This window comes from Hyperolius riggenbachi, chromosome 2 (assembly GCF_040937935.1).
Source record: "Hyperolius riggenbachi isolate aHypRig1 chromosome 2, aHypRig1.pri, whole genome shotgun sequence".
NCBI lineage: Eukaryota > Metazoa > Chordata > Amphibia > Anura > Hyperoliidae > Hyperolius > Hyperolius riggenbachi.
The window spans coordinates 266,156,198-266,174,113 of NC_090647.1; the positions used below are offsets into that span (position 1 = coordinate 266,156,198).

The 17,916-nt window shown below is 42.6% G+C and overlaps 1 protein-coding gene across 4 annotated transcripts in view; it reads left to right on the forward strand.

Moving 5' to 3' along the window:
- Nucleotides 1-17,916, forward strand: part of RPH3AL (rabphilin 3A like (without C2 domains)) — a 372,551-nt gene that overhangs the window by 60,728 nt on the left and 293,907 nt on the right. For 3 of the 4 annotated variants that reach the window (XM_068268618.1, XM_068268619.1, XM_068268621.1), the window contains exon 1: nt 6,993-7,199. The exons of the other annotated variant lie outside the window; for it this stretch is intronic. In XM_068268618.1, the coding sequence (XP_068124719.1) occupies nt 7,176-7,199 (24 nt within the window). In that variant the 5' untranslated portion in view covers nt 6,993-7,175. Of the gene's footprint in view, nt 1-6,992; nt 7,200-17,916 lie in introns of those variants that run through there. 4 annotated transcript variants of the gene reach the window in all.

Consider the following 17,916-nt stretch of genomic DNA (forward strand, 5'->3'; position numbering starts at 1 on the left):
ACCCTGTTTAACCTCTCCCTATCCACAGGCACCTTCCCCTCAGACTTCAAGCAGGCCACAGTATTGCCCCAGCTCAAGAAACCCTCCCTCAGCCCCTCGCTACCCTCCAACTTTCGCCCTATCTCCCTCCTCCCCTTTGCCTCAAAACTCCTTGAGCATCTGGTTCACAAACGCCTGACCCAGTACCTCAATGCCAACTCACTGCCAGGCCCACTGCAATCTGGATTTCGGCCTGCCAACTCAACCGAAACTGCTCTCACCAAAGTGGTCAATGACCTTGCCTTAGCTAAAGCTCTGAAGGTAAATACTCCATTCTCCTCCTCCTTGACCTTTCAGCAGCTTTTGACACAGTAGATCATCCCGTACTCTTCCAGTCCATGGGCATTCACAATCTCGCCCTGACCTGGTTTTCATCCTACCTCTCCAACTGCTCCTTCACGACCTCCTTCAATGAGTCCTTATTCACCCCCAACCACCTCTCGGTGGGAGTCCCCCAATGCTCGGTTCTTGGCCCCCTACTGTTCTCCTTAAACACATCCTCCATTGGCAAGGCTATCTCCTCCATGGGTTTTAACTATCATCTGTATGCAGATGACACCCAAATCTACCTCCACACCCCTTATATATCGACCACTACCATGAACAAGGTGTCCTCCTGCCTATCCGCCATCTCCTCCTGGATGTCCACTAGGTTCCTGAAACTTAATCTAAACAAAACGGAATTTATGATCTTCCCACCCTGGCTATCCCTGAACCTCCCAGATGTGCATGTCACTGTTAACCACACTACCATTCGCCCTACCTCTCAAGCCCACTGTCTGGGTGTCACCCTGGACTCCGAACTCTCCTTCACTCCCCACATCCAAAACCTCACAAAGTCCTGCAACTTCCACCTTCATAACATCTGTAAGATTCGCCCTTTCCTGACCTCTGCCACCACCAAACTCCTCATCCATGCCCTCATAATTTCCTGCCTCGACTACTGTAATGCCCTTCTGTCTGGTCTCCCTATGACCCAAATAGCCCCACTGCAGTCCATCATGAATGTGGCAGGCAGAATTATCCACTCTTCCCATCGCTCCACCAGGGCGGCTCCCCTCCGTGAATCCCTCCACTGGCTTCCTATCCAGTCCAGAATCAGATTCAAGATATTGTGTCTGACCTACAAATCTGTCCACAAAACCTGTCCAACCTACATTTCTGATCTTAATCAGAGGTACACACCTAGCCGCTCACTCCATTCCTCCAATGAACTTTGCCTGACGCCCCCCCCCCCGCATCACACAGTCCCATTCACGCCTCCAGGACTTTTCAAGAGCTACTCCAACACTTTGGAACTCTCTACCTCCACCCATTAGGGCAGCCCCCTCCTTCAACATCTTCAAGAAGGCCCTCAAATTTCACCTTTTCACTGTGGCCTACCACCCCTCACAATTGCTCTAAACCCACAACGGAACTCTGGTCCCTACCTTTCGTGTCTCTACCTCTCCTTCTGGATTGTAAGCCTTTAGGCAGGGTCCTCCTCCTTTTGTGTCCTACCTGATCTGGCACCTCCATTACTGTGAACCCATGCTATGCACTTGAGTGAACCTAACTTGCCTAATCTCAATGCTCAATCCAGTGACTGACTAAGCATTACCTTATGGTCATACTGTGCTGTGTGATCTGGTTTTCTTGTATTCCTGTATTGTCATATTACTGTATGTCACCCCTAAATATTGTCTGTAACCTAAATTAATGTTAAGCGCTGTGTAATATGTTGGCGTATAAGGAACATTGGCATGTGGTAGGTTGGGTGCCCCTGGTGTCTCAGAATTTCAGAACTGTGGCTCTGCATTTGATGAATCTGCTGCTTCAGTTGACAGATTTGCTGCTGATGTTGCTGCAGAATTTGATCAAACTGTTGATATTAAACATGTAACAATTTGATCTCCTCATGGTAGTGTTTGTGCGCCAGATGCAGCTATTTTTGCAGAGATTCTACATGGAGCTGGTATTTTTTAATTAAATTGGTCTGGGCACCATCCTGTAACTGCCTAGTAACTAACTAACTGTTCCTGACTTATCAGAATGCCTAGGATGCCTGTCACCGCCTCCGAGACCTCAGTTTCAGTCGCCCTTTTTGCGTAAACAGGAGTTGTTCTACGCCGCCTTTGTGGCTGCTGCCCTTGACTCCTCCACTCTGCACATTGCTACAGTTGCCTCCAGCATCTATCCCATTGAAAAAGGACATTCCGAAATGCGCCGCGTCTGGGTAATGCAGCTGTGTTTGTGCATCACTCTTGCTCCATTTTGTTGCTCTGGACTTTTGTGATCCCCTGTACATTTCTTGTGTCATTAGCCAGCACTCCTTGTTTTAGTTATAGCAGGTGTTTTGCTCTAGGAGTCCCTGCATTCATTGATACATATTAGTTCCATGATCCCTCCTTGCTGTACCCACAGTTGTTGCTGACCTTTGAATATTTATTGTATGTATTCCCTGCAGCGCCGGGCCGAGGCATAGGCTGGAGAGGTAGGAGGGGCGCACAATTCATTCAGCTGTAATTCTTAATTGTGTTTGAAGCAGAGATAAATAAGAAAAGGGGATACATAGCAGTGACTGCAAGCCAGATAACTAGATATTGAGGTGTTGGGGAGGTTGTGGGCCCTGTGGCACCTCTTAGTCTAATAGCAATCAGTGTGTGACGGCTGGGGTGGCAGGGATGGAGGGGCACACTTTGGTGTCTCAGCCTTGGGCGCTGGAGGACCTTGTCCCGCCTCTGATTCCCTGATGCATTGTATATTCACTTTTGTGACTGATTTGTCATATTTTTTTAATACTCTTTTGGCATTTGAACTCCATGGTGTGCATGTTTTGTACATATCTTATCTGCCAAATCTGCCATGGCAGTCAGGTGACACGGGAGAGATCAAATTACAACTTGTGATTAGAGACAAATGAGGAGAAATTAGACAAGCTAATCTCTCTCTCTCTCTCTCTCTCTCTCTCTCTCTCTCTCTCTCTCTCTCTCTCTCTCTCTCTCTCTCTCTCTCTCTCTCTCTCTCTCTCTCTCTCTCTCTCTCTCTCTCTCTCTCTCTCTCTCTCTCTCTCTTTTTCTCTCTCTCTTTTTCTCTCTCTCTCTCTCTCTCTCTCTCTTTTTCTCTCTTTTTCTCTCTCTCTCTCTCTTTTTCTCTCTCGCTCTCTCTTTTTCTCTCTCGCTCTCTCTTTTTCTCTCTTATGTATATGTATGTATATATATATATATATATACATGTATGTATGTATGTATGTATATATATATATATATATATATATATATATATTCTCTATCTTCTCAAAAAATTAGCATATTGTGATAAAGTTCATTATTTTCTGTAATGTACTGATAAACATTAGACTTTCATATATTTTGGATTCATTACACTACAACTGAAGTAGTTCAAGCCTTTGATTGTTTTAATATTGATGATTTTGGCATACAGCTCATGAAAACCCCAAATTCCTATCTCCAAAAATTAGCATATTTCATCCGACCAATTAAAGAAAAGTATTTTTAAAACAAAAAAAGTCAACCTTCAAATAATTATGTTCAGTTATGCACTCAATACTTGGTCGGGAATCCTTTTGCAGAAATGACTGCTTCAATGCGGCGTGGCATGGAGGCAATCAGCCTGCGGCACTGCTCAGGTGTTATGGAGGCCCAGGATGCTTCAATAGCGGCCTTAAGCTCATCCAGAGTGTTGGGTCTTGCGTCTCTCAACTCTCTTCACAATATCCCACAGATTCTTTATGGGGTTCAGGTCAGGAGAGTTGGCAGGCCAATTGAGCACAGTAATACCATGGTCAGTAAACCATTTACCCGTGGTTTTGGCACTGAGCAGGTGCCAGGTCATGCTGAAAAATGAAATCTTCATCTCCAGAACAGGCAACAGACAGACAGATGGAATGCTTGCCAGCTAACTAGACACAATGGTTGATCAGTGCGACCGCAGCACTGAGCATCTGATGCCCACCACACTGAGTAACAAGGACATACGACAGACAGACGGAATGCTTGCCAATCTAATCACTGCCCCAGCGATAGAAAACATCCACACTGCCATGTACAGATGTAAGAAATCCATAGCTGAAGCCATGGGTGGATTCATGACAACATCCTGAGCTACTCTGAACTGCAAAGTGATTGCAGATGGCAATGAGACTCATTGCGAATGCAATCAAAACTAAGCACCTAAATGCAGGCAGAGAGATGAAAACTGTTCGGCTGCAGCTCCCCTGCAACCGAAAGGAGGAATCCTTATACGGGGTAATTGGTGTTGCAGCAGAGCCGATTCACTACCTCTATAGGTTTATACAAAACATGCAGTGTTGGTGGGCCTTGAGGACAGGGTTGGGGAACACTGCATATAGAGCCTTCCTGTTCCTCCTACGGCCCCCACATTCCACTGCTGGCTCTCCAGTTAGCAGGTTTCAACCGATGGGTAGGAGACTGCTCTTTCTTCCACTGTTGGAGGCTCCAGCAGCTCCCGGAGAAGCTGAAGCCTCCCGTAGCAGCAGAGAGAACAGTCTCTGAAATTCTTGGAAACTGCTATTGGGGGATCCAGCAGGAGGAATGGGAAGGCTCTATAGGACCCAGAGCCTTCGTGCTCCTTAGGTATATTTTTTTCTTTATAGATTGGCTTCAGACTCCCTTTAAAGAGACACTGAAGCGAAAAAAAAATTATGATACTATGATTTGTATGTGTAGGACAGCTAAGAAATAAAACATTAAAGAAAACCTGAACTGAAAATTAAAAGTCAAAATAAGCATACACAAGTCATACTTACCTTCCATGTAGTCTACTCCTCAGTGTCTTTCTCCTGTCCCGCATCCTGTTTGTTCACTGTGATCAAGGGAATTTTCCATCCTCCATTTTGAAAATGGCCATTACCCATAACCGCTTTCTGGTCAGCACACAGTTAAACTGTAACATCGCTCACTTGGGCCATAGGGAAACATAGACATTACTTGGTACATCAGTTTTCCTCTCAGCTATAACTGACAGCAACTGATATTTTACTGACAACAACTGATATATTTCAGATCTGACAAAATATTGTCAGAACTGGAAGGGATTATTGTCAGAAGAAGATGATGAGCTTCTGAGAGGAACTGATGGCAAGGTAACTATGTAATGTTCATTTGAAGTTACCTCATGTGTTTATTTTAAATATTTTTACTCAGTACAGGTTCTCTTTAAGATCAGATACATCAGTCTAATTGTTTCCAGTACAGCAAGATTTAAAGAGAAACTCCGACCAAGAATTGAACTTTATCCCAATCAGTAGCTGATACCCCCTTTTACATGACAAATCTATTGCATTTCACAAACAGACCATCAGGGGGCGCTGTATGACTGATTTTGTGATGAAACCCCTCCCACAAGAGGCTCTGGTACCGCAGTACTCTGGGCAAACTGCCACAATGTAACAATGTTCACAGACAGGAAATGGCTGTTTACAGCTGTCTGTAACAGCCAAAACAACTAGGAGCAGCTTACATAACCTGCCCACAGTAAAAATGTCACCATGTGATAAATGTCAGAATGTAAATCTGGGAGAGGAAAGATTTTACAATGAGCAAACCCTGACTAAATCATTTATACATAATTATTGTAAAAATGAAGCACTTTTTTTATTACATTATTTTCACTGGAGTTCCTCTTTAAGAAACTCCAGTTGTTATCTCTATACAAAAAAAGCCATTAACCCCCCTGGCGGTATAAAAAATTCCGCCAGGAGGCAACGCAGCAGTTTTTTTTTCTTATATCATGTCAGCGGCATCCCCCCGCCTGCTACGATCGCCTTCGGCGATCTCCGATCAGGAAATCCCGTTCAAAGAACGGAATTTCCTGGAGGGCTTCCCCCGTCGCCATGGCGACGGGGCGGGATGACGTCACCGACGTCGGGACGTCATTGGGAGTCCCGATCCACCCCTCAGCGCTGCCTGGCACTGATTGGCCAGGCAGCGCACAGGGTCTGGGGGGTGGGCGCGCGGCGCGACGGATAGCGGCGATCGAGCGCGGGGCGGCGGCGATCGATGTGCTGACGCAGCTAGCAAAGTCGTGGAGAGGGCTGTTTTCTGACTTTTATTATCTCAACTGGTAGTTAACTATTTACTTTTCCTCTGCCAGAGGAGAGGCCATTAGCTCACAGACTGCTCTGATAGAATCATTTTGAATGCTGAGTGTTGTGTAATCTGCACATGTTAGAGGATGATGCAATGTTAGAAAAAATACTATATACCTGAAAATAAAAATATGAGAATGTTTTCTTTGCTGCTAATCTTCTAGTAATTATTCATAGTACGCAACCAATTCATTATATCATATATATTTTTTCGCTTCAGTGTCTCTTTAATCATAACCAAGATACAAAATGGACAAGGCTGATAAATGTAGACAAGTAAGAAACGCCCGTGATAGGTTTCACACTTGTCTTAAAGGGACAAGCACACAACACAATACAAATATGTCAGTTATTGCCCTATACAAAAAATATTTTAAAAAGTGAATGTCTCTATCCAGACACACAGGGCTCTTTCACACCAAAAAATTGTGAAATGCAATTGCAAAATTCAAACACGTTTTTGCGATTTTCACTATGTTGGCCTCAATCAATACTGTATTATTTATGTACACTAACATGCTTTAATTTTTTTTTTTTAGAAGGCTCCTTGCTCAGAAAAATCCTTTTCTTTCATTTAGCTGGTGTACCGTATTTTCCATTCAGAATATGAGCTGAGTAGAATATTTTAGCTATACAGTACTGGATGAATGTTTCCTTCAGGACAAAGGTAATTAGAACACTTGCAGGTCAGGAGATCCTGTGTGTCTGGATGGACGGCACCTTTATCCAGTGCACACTTGTGAGGTTGTAACAGGATGTTGTTAGTAAAACAATAGAGGCACGTGACCTGTTACCAGCTTCTGAAGGGTTGGAGGTTGTATTTCTCTTTTAGGCGTGGATTCCTCCTGTGGTAACTCCACCTTGCAGCTGAAGCCCGGAATCTAAATGCACAGAGAGGAAAATGATTTAGCAGTGGACTATTTCATTTTTACTTCCCCCGTGCAAAGAAATTAGAGCCTTTCCAGAGTAAACTGTAAAAGTTTACTGGGCAAGCAGTGTATTATACTTCAATCCTATTTTCTACTACATGTCTTTTAAAAATACTTTTGAGGTAAGCAGATTACATTTATGAAGTTAGTAAAAAGTGTAATGTCATTATTTAAATGTAGTTGTGTACTGTTGCTCTTTCTAATCTTTTCCTTCCAAAACATTTTTGGAATTGTAGATTACAAAATCAGGTTTACAATTCAGGTGTGTTTTATAGGTTTTAAAAAGATTGTGTCTACATAGTTAGTATCTGCTGTAAATCACAATGAAGAAATGTGTAATCTCCTGTTCTCAAATATAACATGTAACAAATACTATACAAAGCATAAGGCACAGGGAGCTTGGAGAAATATATATTAGTCCTTTATTTATAAGAATCGCTAGTGTGGCAAGTTAAGTTAACCATGTATTTTATAATCTTAAATTAGACAATTTTGGTAAATATTTCCACTTCCAATTAACATGTGATTTTAATGAGAACAACTGTTCAAAGTACACTGATGGCTAACTGTAAGAACTCATTCACACTTGAAAGCGCAAAACACTGGCGCTTACCATTTTTCAGCGGAAAAATCACTGAACCCTGCGGCAATTTCTCAGCGTTTACCGCTTCTATAGCACTGAAATGCATTCGCCGGGAAATCGCCTGAAAATGTTGTAGATTTTGCGTTTCACGATTTTGGGTAGTTTGTGGCGATTAGCGCAAATCGCCCAAGTAAGAACGGGCCCATAGGGTTTAATTACACTAGTGCTTTCCAAAGCACTAGCATTTGAGCGTTTTGCCAAAATCGGCGGCAAAATGCTCAAGTGTAAATGGGCCCTAAAACCATTAACCCTTATACCACACAATGCAATAAAACTGTACAATCAAAATTGCAGGAACTATGGCCATCTTAAAGGGACCCTGTAGTGAGTGGGCTTTGGAGCCTGCCATATGTATTATTTTTTAAGAATGCTAATTACCTGCTGGTTTCCTTGGCTGCAGCAGTGTCTGAATCACATACATGAGATAAGTATGCAGCTAATACAGCCAGACTTTACCGAGCACCTGATGTTCATACTAGCTCCGAGTCAGTGGGTGAAAGTCACAGAATCAGCAGGACAGCCAGGAAATTAGCACAGTTTTAAAAGGAAATAAAATTGCAGTCTCCATATACCCTGCACTACAGGGTCTCTTTAAAGGTTTCCATACACAGTGCAATTTCTTAATTTGTTTTCGATTTATATAATTTTGTTCAATTATTCTGTTAGATCGAATATAAACTTTTTTTCCAACATGTCAGATCTGATTTTTATTGATAAAACTGGATAATCGTTCGTTTTTCTTGATCGAAAAAAAAATAATATTCCCCGCTCCTCCCTCCCTGTCCCCCTTCCCCTTTCCTCTTCCTCTTCCCTCTCCCCTTACAATTTCTTTCCTATGTCTGTTTTCCTGCCCTCTACATGCGCTTCTATGAAGAAGAAAAAGGAAAATGGTGCATACTTTACTTCTGTTTTTTGCATGGACATGCACAGTAACGGACTGGTGTTTTCTGCTGGTGCCTGTCCTACTCTAGCGCACGTCACCTGTTGACCAGCCAGTTAGCATCCTGGACACTAGTGCTGCGGCGGAACAGGAAGTACGCCCGGAGTTTCCAGCCCGGACGAATATGTCGGCAACACTGGGACCAACTAGCGTGCGGTGGGAGGAGCCAGAGGGATATATATCTCCAGCCCCCCGCAAGTAAGCCACGCCCTGATGAAGACCGGAAACACCGGTCGAAACTAGTCGGCCAGCTGCGTCTCGCCGCTCATCGGACCTGCCACGGATCCCTCCCTGTAGTCCCGGCCCGTGTTCCCCAGTGATGGACCTAAACCTAAACGGACACCAGCCAGATACCAAGGACGCAGGCCGTCCGGTGTCCCGGAAGTGAGCAGGACTGTTCTTACCTGTTTACGGCATAAGCTTGGAGTGAGGCCGCAGACCGGAACTACCCTGTTTGGGTGGTGGACGCACAGGTCTGCCTATACTCCTGTGCCCTGGGCCCGGAAAATCTGGACAAGCCTGGACAATCCTAGCTGATGGTGCAAGGTGTCGCATGGATGGGAATCCAAATTGCTGGGAAGGTATCTGGACACAGAGAGGAGACTAAGTGCGTGGACCACACAGGGGCCCCTGTTATGTGCACACATAAGGACGAGATGTCACTTTCTCCAGGAGTCTGACACAGAAAATGGAGTCGTGAGTATGCAACAAGGCTTGTGATTGCTGCTTAGAGACGGGACTGCTTGGCATGTGCTTGCATATACTACTGCTGTGCTACCTAAAGCCTCTTGCAAGCTATCAGTATCTAAGGCTATGCATGCTGTTGACGTCACTGATATCCTGAGTGTCATGCAAATCCACCTAGGAGAATACCTATACTGTTGACTCAGTCTGTGTGCCTGGAGGTGGCGAGTGTGTGTATGGTGTCATACTAAGTGGTGTGTCTGGTGGGCGCCCCGATGCAGGTGTGTACAACAGCGCTGTTGGTTTTTAAATGTGTCCTGTACACGTTTTTAGCCTGATGAGTCACAAACAATAAATTATTTGTCACCTTTTTCACATCAACCAGGTCATGACTTCTTAATTGAATTACAATTGTGGCGGTTGGGTTCAAAAAACCTAAGTGGAAATTGGGAATAATATAGATTGTCTGTCCTCCCCTCCCCTTGTTCCCCTTTGTTACGAAAAAAAATATTATTTTTGACTTTCATTCGATTTGATCATTGTGGTCAAATGGAAAAATTGAATGTTCTTATTGTACCGTGTATGTAATAAGGCTGTGTCCAATCTGTTCATGTATCACTGGACTAGGTGATTGCCACCTGATGTCTTTTTTTTTTTTTTTTTTTTTTTGCTTGAGGGCTGCTTTTATTTTCCATAAGGCTATCTTGTGTAGGATCCCATTCATGGATTGTTCCTATTTGAAAAAGATTTTTCAAAACCAGAATCTATAAAAATGCACATATGGTGTATGTATACACACACACACACACACACACACACACACACACACACACACACACACACTCACTCACTCACTCACTCACTCACTCACTCACTCACTCACTCACTCACTCACTCTCTATCTATCTTGTGCGTGTGTGCAAATCCGTAGGCTAAGGAGCTCTGTATTCTAGTTCTTGATATTCCCTTAGTATCTTTTGAGGGAGAGACCCAGAGTATTGGTATTCTGACAAGGTTAAAAGCTCCTCCAAATCCTCAGAACTTCAGACACATCTAAAAGTATAGTGGAAATAGAAATGACAACCACATCAAATCAAAAAGATGTCCCATGTGCAATGAGAAGTGTGTTTAGAAAGTTATTTTATGTCCTTGTGTCTGAAAAATGCCAAACGAAGTCCCTGTGTGGTTCCAGAGCATTATGTCATACTGTAAATAAGGAACTGCAAACACTCTCCAATCCCTGTCTGGCAGTTGGTCAGGACTGGAGCTGACTATATAGTGCATTCCAAACTTACTTACACTCTCAGGGAAGGGATTGAGTATCCTCATTAGAAACCTGCTAAGGCAGAATTAGATGCTGAACGTAGGATAAAATGTTTCACAAAGAAAGCCTAAGCTTCATTTTGCTGTAGATGACATAAATTGACTGTGAAAGGTAATGATGCACTATCCTAAATAAAACCAAGGAAAAAAATATCAGTTGAGAAGCAAATGTTCCAGGTCCTAGAAGAGTCTGAAGGAAGAACTTCCTCAGTGCACAGGTACATCAACCCAGACTGACATTTTTCAGACGGGAACTATAGGTATGAAGGCAGATAGCACTAAAAATCAATTGGGAATCCTTTACTATGAATCTATGCCTAAATATACGTAGCTACTACTGTTGTTTCTTATGCATTGGTCATATGGATGCTGAACCCCAGAGGTCATTCAGTTAATGGCTCTCAAACGTATCGAATTTTAGCCCCTCCAGTCTTAGTAAAATCTATTTGTTCTATTTTGTGGAGCCTCAGCAGAAGCAATAGAAACTGATGTCTTTTGTAATATGGCTAGTGCTACTGATAAAATATTGGTGTGGAGCATTAATTAAAACAAAGCAAAGAAAATGTTTTGGAAATGCCAGGCATTTAAATTCAGAACCAGAAAGGGGAAAACTTGGAAATAGAGATTCCAGGAAAAATAAGAAAGCTGCCTTATGCTAGTTCATAAAAAAAAACATGGCTCACAAGTTCAGGTTGGGAATGGCTTGTCTTGGTTCTTCAAGGAACCTGACAGCTGGGTATTAACCATGTTAAAAGAAGGGTAATCTCTAGATGTAGGTGGAGTTTATCTTTTTTACATAGTGCAGTGTAGTCGGTCATTCCTCCATTGCTGTTGCAAAATATTTTAGTCTTTCTGCAAACAAGGCAAAAATTCTTCCCCCTACTAAAAGCTTTTATGGTGGGAGCCCATATGGTGATATTGCCAGGTAATTTGTCAGTAGAGACCTACTTAAACATGCAGAAAGACACCAGGAAAAGTGTTTAGTACAAATTTTCCTGGGCAGAGTAGCAAAATGTATTATCAATAAAAATTCTGCATTAACGTGAGGAAAAATCCTTACCAGGAGGGACCAGTCACCAAAAAATTGGAGGTAGAGAACACGTAGGTATCACGTGCAACATGGCACTTGCCAGCCAGCTGAGGGGAAATTTCTACCCCAACATTTATACAACTGGCCAAATAATTGTGTTAAGGTGTAATCTCAACTAGTCGCATGGTAGTGAGATGTAGACTGATATTTATTTCCTATTTAACAGTGTATTTATCCATAGCTTTCTCACTACTAGGTGACTTTAGGTCTCTAACCCAAAATGAGAACAGCAGGGGAGTTGTCAGCCCAGTAAGAGGTGGTGGAAACATTGCCCCATAAATTGTGCAAGTGGCATTTTTGCAAGGTGAAAGTTATTTGCACCTCATTGAATATCTCTGCTTGTAGTATGTTGCAATTCCCAATGCTGGGAATACACGGTTCGTTTTTGAGCCATTTAGATGTCTCGATAGATAATTTCCAACATGTCCAATCTCCCGCCCAATAGTTTCGCCGTTTGATTCTGCATTGAACACAATGGAAAAAAAATAAGAAAAACGAGCGGAAGATAAGAGAATTGCTTGCGGAATCTAGCGGGGAATCAATTGAGCGGGAAAATTAAGCAGCAAAATCGAGCCATGTATGCCCAGCATTAGAGTACCAAGGCTTCAATTCCTCAAGCATTACCGCATTCGGTATTGCTGAAAACAGCTGACTTTACGGAGCACTTAGTAAAATGTTAATTCATCAAAGCAGTTACCGCATGAGAAGCAGACATTCCTGTGCAGAGAGATAAATTACCGACTTGTTAAGTGATTACCTCAACACATGTCAGTAAAATGTCAGCAAATGTTAATTCATCAAGCTCACAGCATTCGATAACATGTGCGGTGTTTATCTCCAGCTCTCCCCTGTCGATAAGGAGCTTGGAATGCCTTCTCCGTGTGTAACAGGACCATAGAAACCTCCCCTGCCCCCTGCAAGTGCTGCTGATAGGTTGGCCAGGCTTCTCGGGTGGAACAGACCCCCCCCCCCCCCAGGCAGCCAGGGGAGAGAAAAGAATTAAAGTTATTTTCCAGGCACCCTTCTTTTCTAGGCACCCTTCGGTAGTGTAACCCCTTGAGTGCCTGTTTAAATATGCAGGGATGCAAGTGGGAGCTCGTGGCAAAATGACCTAAGCAGGGAATGTGTAATGTTTCTCAGCAGTTCATCTAAGCTGTGGCAAGTAAATAGAAACTTAATTCTAATGAGACAGATTCAGCAAGAGCAGAGGCAGCACAACAAATATAAAAGGCACATGTATAGGGATGTCGGTGCTGCCTCTTTCCTATTGTAATGCCCTCACTGCACGGACCTCTTCGGTAACTTACCGAACATCTACCACATGTGTGAAAATATTGATGAATTAGCACAGTGAAGTGTAAAATACCGAATGCGGTATTTTAAGGACTGGGATTTTGTTATCGAACACCCTTTGATGAATTGAAGCCCAAGTTTGTAATTTTAATCAGCTTTTATGTAGAGCTCTATGCTATCGCTGCAAGGATTGGTGTTTGTCAGCAGCAATGACTCACCTTCTCATCTATAAATCATTAAAGGTCTAAACCGCCAACCCCTCCATTGGCAAAACCAATTTGGCCTTTTTTTTCTAAACTGTCCTGAACTCTGTAGCCACCCCCATTAGTGTTGCACCAGCCTGCCCCAGCTCAATAGGCAGCTGCTGAGCTGTGGTCGGCTGAGCCAGCGCAGGAGGAGGTGGCCACATGGCTTCGGAAGACTTTGCGTAAAAAGGGCCTCAGCAGTCTTGCTGATAAAGGGAGGGGGGGGGGAGTTTGAGACCTTTAATAACTTACGGGCGAGTAGGTGGGTAACTGCCGCTGACATTTGCTTATCCTTACAGCTCTAACGCAGAGCTTTTCATTAGGAGCTCTTTCGCCCGCATTAATGTACAAGTTTCTTCCTCTTTATTTATTTATTTAATTTTTTTAGTGTTCCTCTTTAAAGCACACCTGTCTGTAGACTGTGTTGTTTAGTGCTTCTTGTTAGAAACATTCACTTTTTATGTATTATGTTGATCCTTATGTAAAATGTGTAATGTTTTAAATAATTGAACTGGAATAAGTAACCTGGTGTTCCTACATACCTGTTAGGCTTTTTGGATTTGTTGGGATTTATCCAACTTTACATCTAGAAACTTTTTTTTTTTTTGGGTCAATATGACAGCATCCACAGCTCTCTACTTTCAAAGCCATCTAATGCAACTAAAAATGTAAGTTTAAGTTGCATTAGTTGGCTTTGAAAGTAGCCATTTTAATCTTCTAACCAATGCTGGATTCCTTTCTTGTTATTGCTGACCCTTTGTTTTGGATTCATTTTGAGCACTCAGGTCCTTGAAGAGATTTTGCATGCATATGCTTTACTGTCTGCATTGCAGTTGCCCAACCAAGCTTTTCTGGCTGTACCAAGAGGACAATACTCTTGCCCTCACCTGGGCCTTATGGCATTGTTCTAGGTACCCTTGGCATGTCCCTACTGGATAAAATAATCTCCTGTTTAAGTGCCACAGAATTTCAAAGAATCTTTCAAATAGTCTTTGATAGTCTGGCCCAGCACTAACTTAAACATATATTTAAATGGTTGAAACTCTTTACTACACAGCTTTGCTCTGAGACATAAGCCATTGAATAGATTAAACACATACGTGAAGAAATCTACTAGATAAATAATATATACTTAATGACAAGAGATTTGTAAATACACAGATGTGCGGTTGTCCGAGCTAATGCCGTTTATTGCACACTAATCTGTCTTGGCTGATGTGTGTCCAGAATGACATTAAGTTTATCCGTGTGTTATTTGTTCCCACAGCAACAGTCTGGCTATGGATATTGCTTACTTGCCTTATGTACATGATTGGCATGATTAAATGTGCTCTACATAATTGGCACAGTAATGAAAAAAATATGATTCTCATGGATTCTTCTATTTTATAACGCGGATTTAAACATTTATTTTGTCATATTTCAAAAGTGGTGTAAATTCTTATTTTGTTAGCTTCTGAAAGATAAATAAAATATCAGGTTGAGGGTTCTTATACTCTTAATACTACCTGTATGAACAGTAGATTGGGTTTGGTTCCTTGAGATGTCATCAGTCACTAAGAATCATGTGATGTCTCCTTATATCACGTGATGTACGTAGGCATACCTTTATGAAGTGTGACTCATCATATAATTGGAAAAGTGAGCTACAGGAGGCAAATACACTTTACTATTTATTGCAGGACCTTTCATTTAAAATGTGGAATGATTTACGGTATTTTTGATAATGTAATATTTTCAAATGTGAGGTTTATAGATATCCTGGCATTTTTTTATAGTTATCAAAATGGACTGATGTGATCATCTTTAGCGGCGCTACACTGGGGCATGCTGGGGCACTGCCCCCAAGCATCCCCCCCCCACCCAGGGAAACGCAGTGCCCCTCTGTTCAGTAACATACAGTCAACTGTTTCCAGGCTCCAGCAGCGTACATTCGTATCTATCTGCCAATGCCATTCATACGTCACAATCTTTGCAAGATCCTTTGTAATTAATGTATCTGGATGACGCTTATATTTGCAAAAAAATCGCTCTACCGCCTTCTTATTGTACGGTCTAACAATTTCAGTCAACAGGAATAGAGTCTGAAAAAAAGCTTACAAGCTGAAAGATTAGCAGTATTCTCCAGCAATGCTTAGCTAGATGACAGTGTTCATCTCCCTCCTGCCTCTACCCCCTACCCTTGCTTGTAGAGTTGTGAGACACAGGCTGGGTTATGCTGGTATAATTTGTCTGGTCACCATACAAATCTATTTCGGTCACCCAAATGGGCCTGACAGGCCAGTCAGCCCTTTGTGCCCCTCCAAAAATTTGAAGCTTGAGCGGCCACTGCTGTGGTCATATATAAAATAATAATTTTTGTTATTTGAATGATTTCTGGTTTGTAAAGGTGATTTGTTTTTTACACTTTTCTTCCGAAAGCTTACCTAATCTTAGCAATAGTGTATTGCTCAGTCTGTGAGGTTGAGGCAGCTCTAATCAGTTTCTTGTTTTCTCACTTGGAAAACTAGTTCTCATGCAAGATTCCTTTTGCATATTTCTTGCTGCTGTACAAGTATGGTAGCCTCGTTTTTACTCCATGTGAACATGCACAGTAGATCAGTACAGAGAGTTTATTTGCCAAGCTTGTTTAAACAAATTGTGCTACTTCCTTAATATGAGCAGCAGAGACTGCCTGTGCTCCTGAATCTAGGATTTAAGGTTAGGACAGTTATTGTTTGAAAAAGAAATTGAAGACATTTTCAGTGTTTCCACAATCCCAAAATGTATTTGCTAAAGAGACCTTGAATGGAACATAAAAGTAACTATGACAATAGAGATAAGAGCTGGTGTTGTACAGCAGGTTTCATTTTACACTGTTCATTCGAATGAATTAACCATTTAGCAGAAGGCAAACCCAATACAAATAATAGCCATAAAAGCCATAAAATAGTAACCTGCATACAAAATTTTCAATTTCTGCCCTGTAATTCAAGATGTGTAAGCCCTCCTCTACCTTTGTATAACTATTTTATTTTCGGGGGGGTTAGAGATATTATGTGCTGTACATTTTGGCACTATGCACTTAAGACCACAGGTGTCAAACACAAGGCCCGCTAGTCAAATTTGGCCCGATTTGCACTCATATGGCTTGTGAAAGCTTCAAATGTCTATGATTGTAAGTAGTAAGAGAGATCAGGAAGTTCACCCTCCCCATCTCCCATTGTGATTGTGTGTATACGGGTTAGGGATAAGCCTAGAGTTGGCATGAATGTTCGGTGTGCATTTAAAAGCAGGGCATCTTAGTCCTTCCTCTCCATACCTTCGAAAGCTGTGAGCAAACAATCTTTAATGCGAAACAGCAGTTTGCAGTAACTGTTTGGAATAGAATATGCAGCACAGTTCGAAGCTCCCCATTTCCTCCTTTTACTGCAGCAGGCAGCATGCTGCCTTCCCATGCAGAGGACTACACCAGTGCAGTAACCGCATTCTGGTTTTTACTTTCAGTTTATAAAAGGCAACTGTGCATCTGGAACTAAAAATATATATAAAATGATCCTCCCTGTAAGGGAGGTCCATAATGGATTGTGTTGTTGGAGGTGGGCATTATTACTTACCTACAGGGTGCTGCTCCTCTGGCTCCCCGCTCATATGGGATCAGTCACCCTCCTCAGGAGAGACGGCAGCTGTGCCGCATTTTGGCACATCTCATACAGATGGGAGGCCACCATGTGAATGTGCACATGTCAGTTTTAGTGCTGTAGAGAATCACCTTTTTCAATTCATTGCCCTCAGATGAAATTGCTGTGTCTGCCACTACAGCAGCACTCAGCAGGCCCCTCAGTGCCAGCAGCAGGCTTAAAGGGGCACTATGGTGAAAATCTGTAAAATTTAAAACACATATGTATGCATACATACACTTGTCCCAGACTCTAAATGTTGTATTTTCCCATGCTGTAGCTGTCACTTTCAGTAAGTATTATAATTTGACAGGTCTGAACCTATTACCATCAGGTTCAGTCCATGTCCTTATGGGAGATTATTAGTTTCATGTGTTTCAAAAGCTCTTCCTTAAAATACTTTACGATCAGTCTGCACATTTTTGCGAAATACATTGAAGTCAATTGTGCCAACTTTAGCGGTTAATAGAGATGTCGCGAACGGTTCGCCTGCGAACGGTTCCAGGCGAACTTTGGGGGTTCACGCTCGCCTGCACCAGGTGAACTTATGCGGAAGTTCGATTCGCCCCATAATGCACTATGAGGTTCAACTTTGACCCTTTGCATCACAGGCAGCAGGCACATTGTAGCCATTCAGGCTACACTAAGCCCTGGAGCCCCACCCCCCCTTTATATAAGGCAGGCTCCGGCAGCCATTAGCCTCACTCGTGTGCCTGCTAGAGAGTGAGACAGACTAGCGACAGCTGCTGCAGACTTGTTCTTCTAGGGACAGATTAGTTAGGTTCTTGGCTGCTTAGCTTGCTCCTGGCTTATTATTATTGCTTTTATAGCACCCCTCCACAGCTCTTTTCAGAGCTCATCCTGTACTTTTTTTTTTTTTCTGTGTGTCAAACTGACACTTTTGTTGCATGCACAGCCTTGCTAATTGATAGTGTGTGTGCCACTGCCAGCAGCCCAGCACA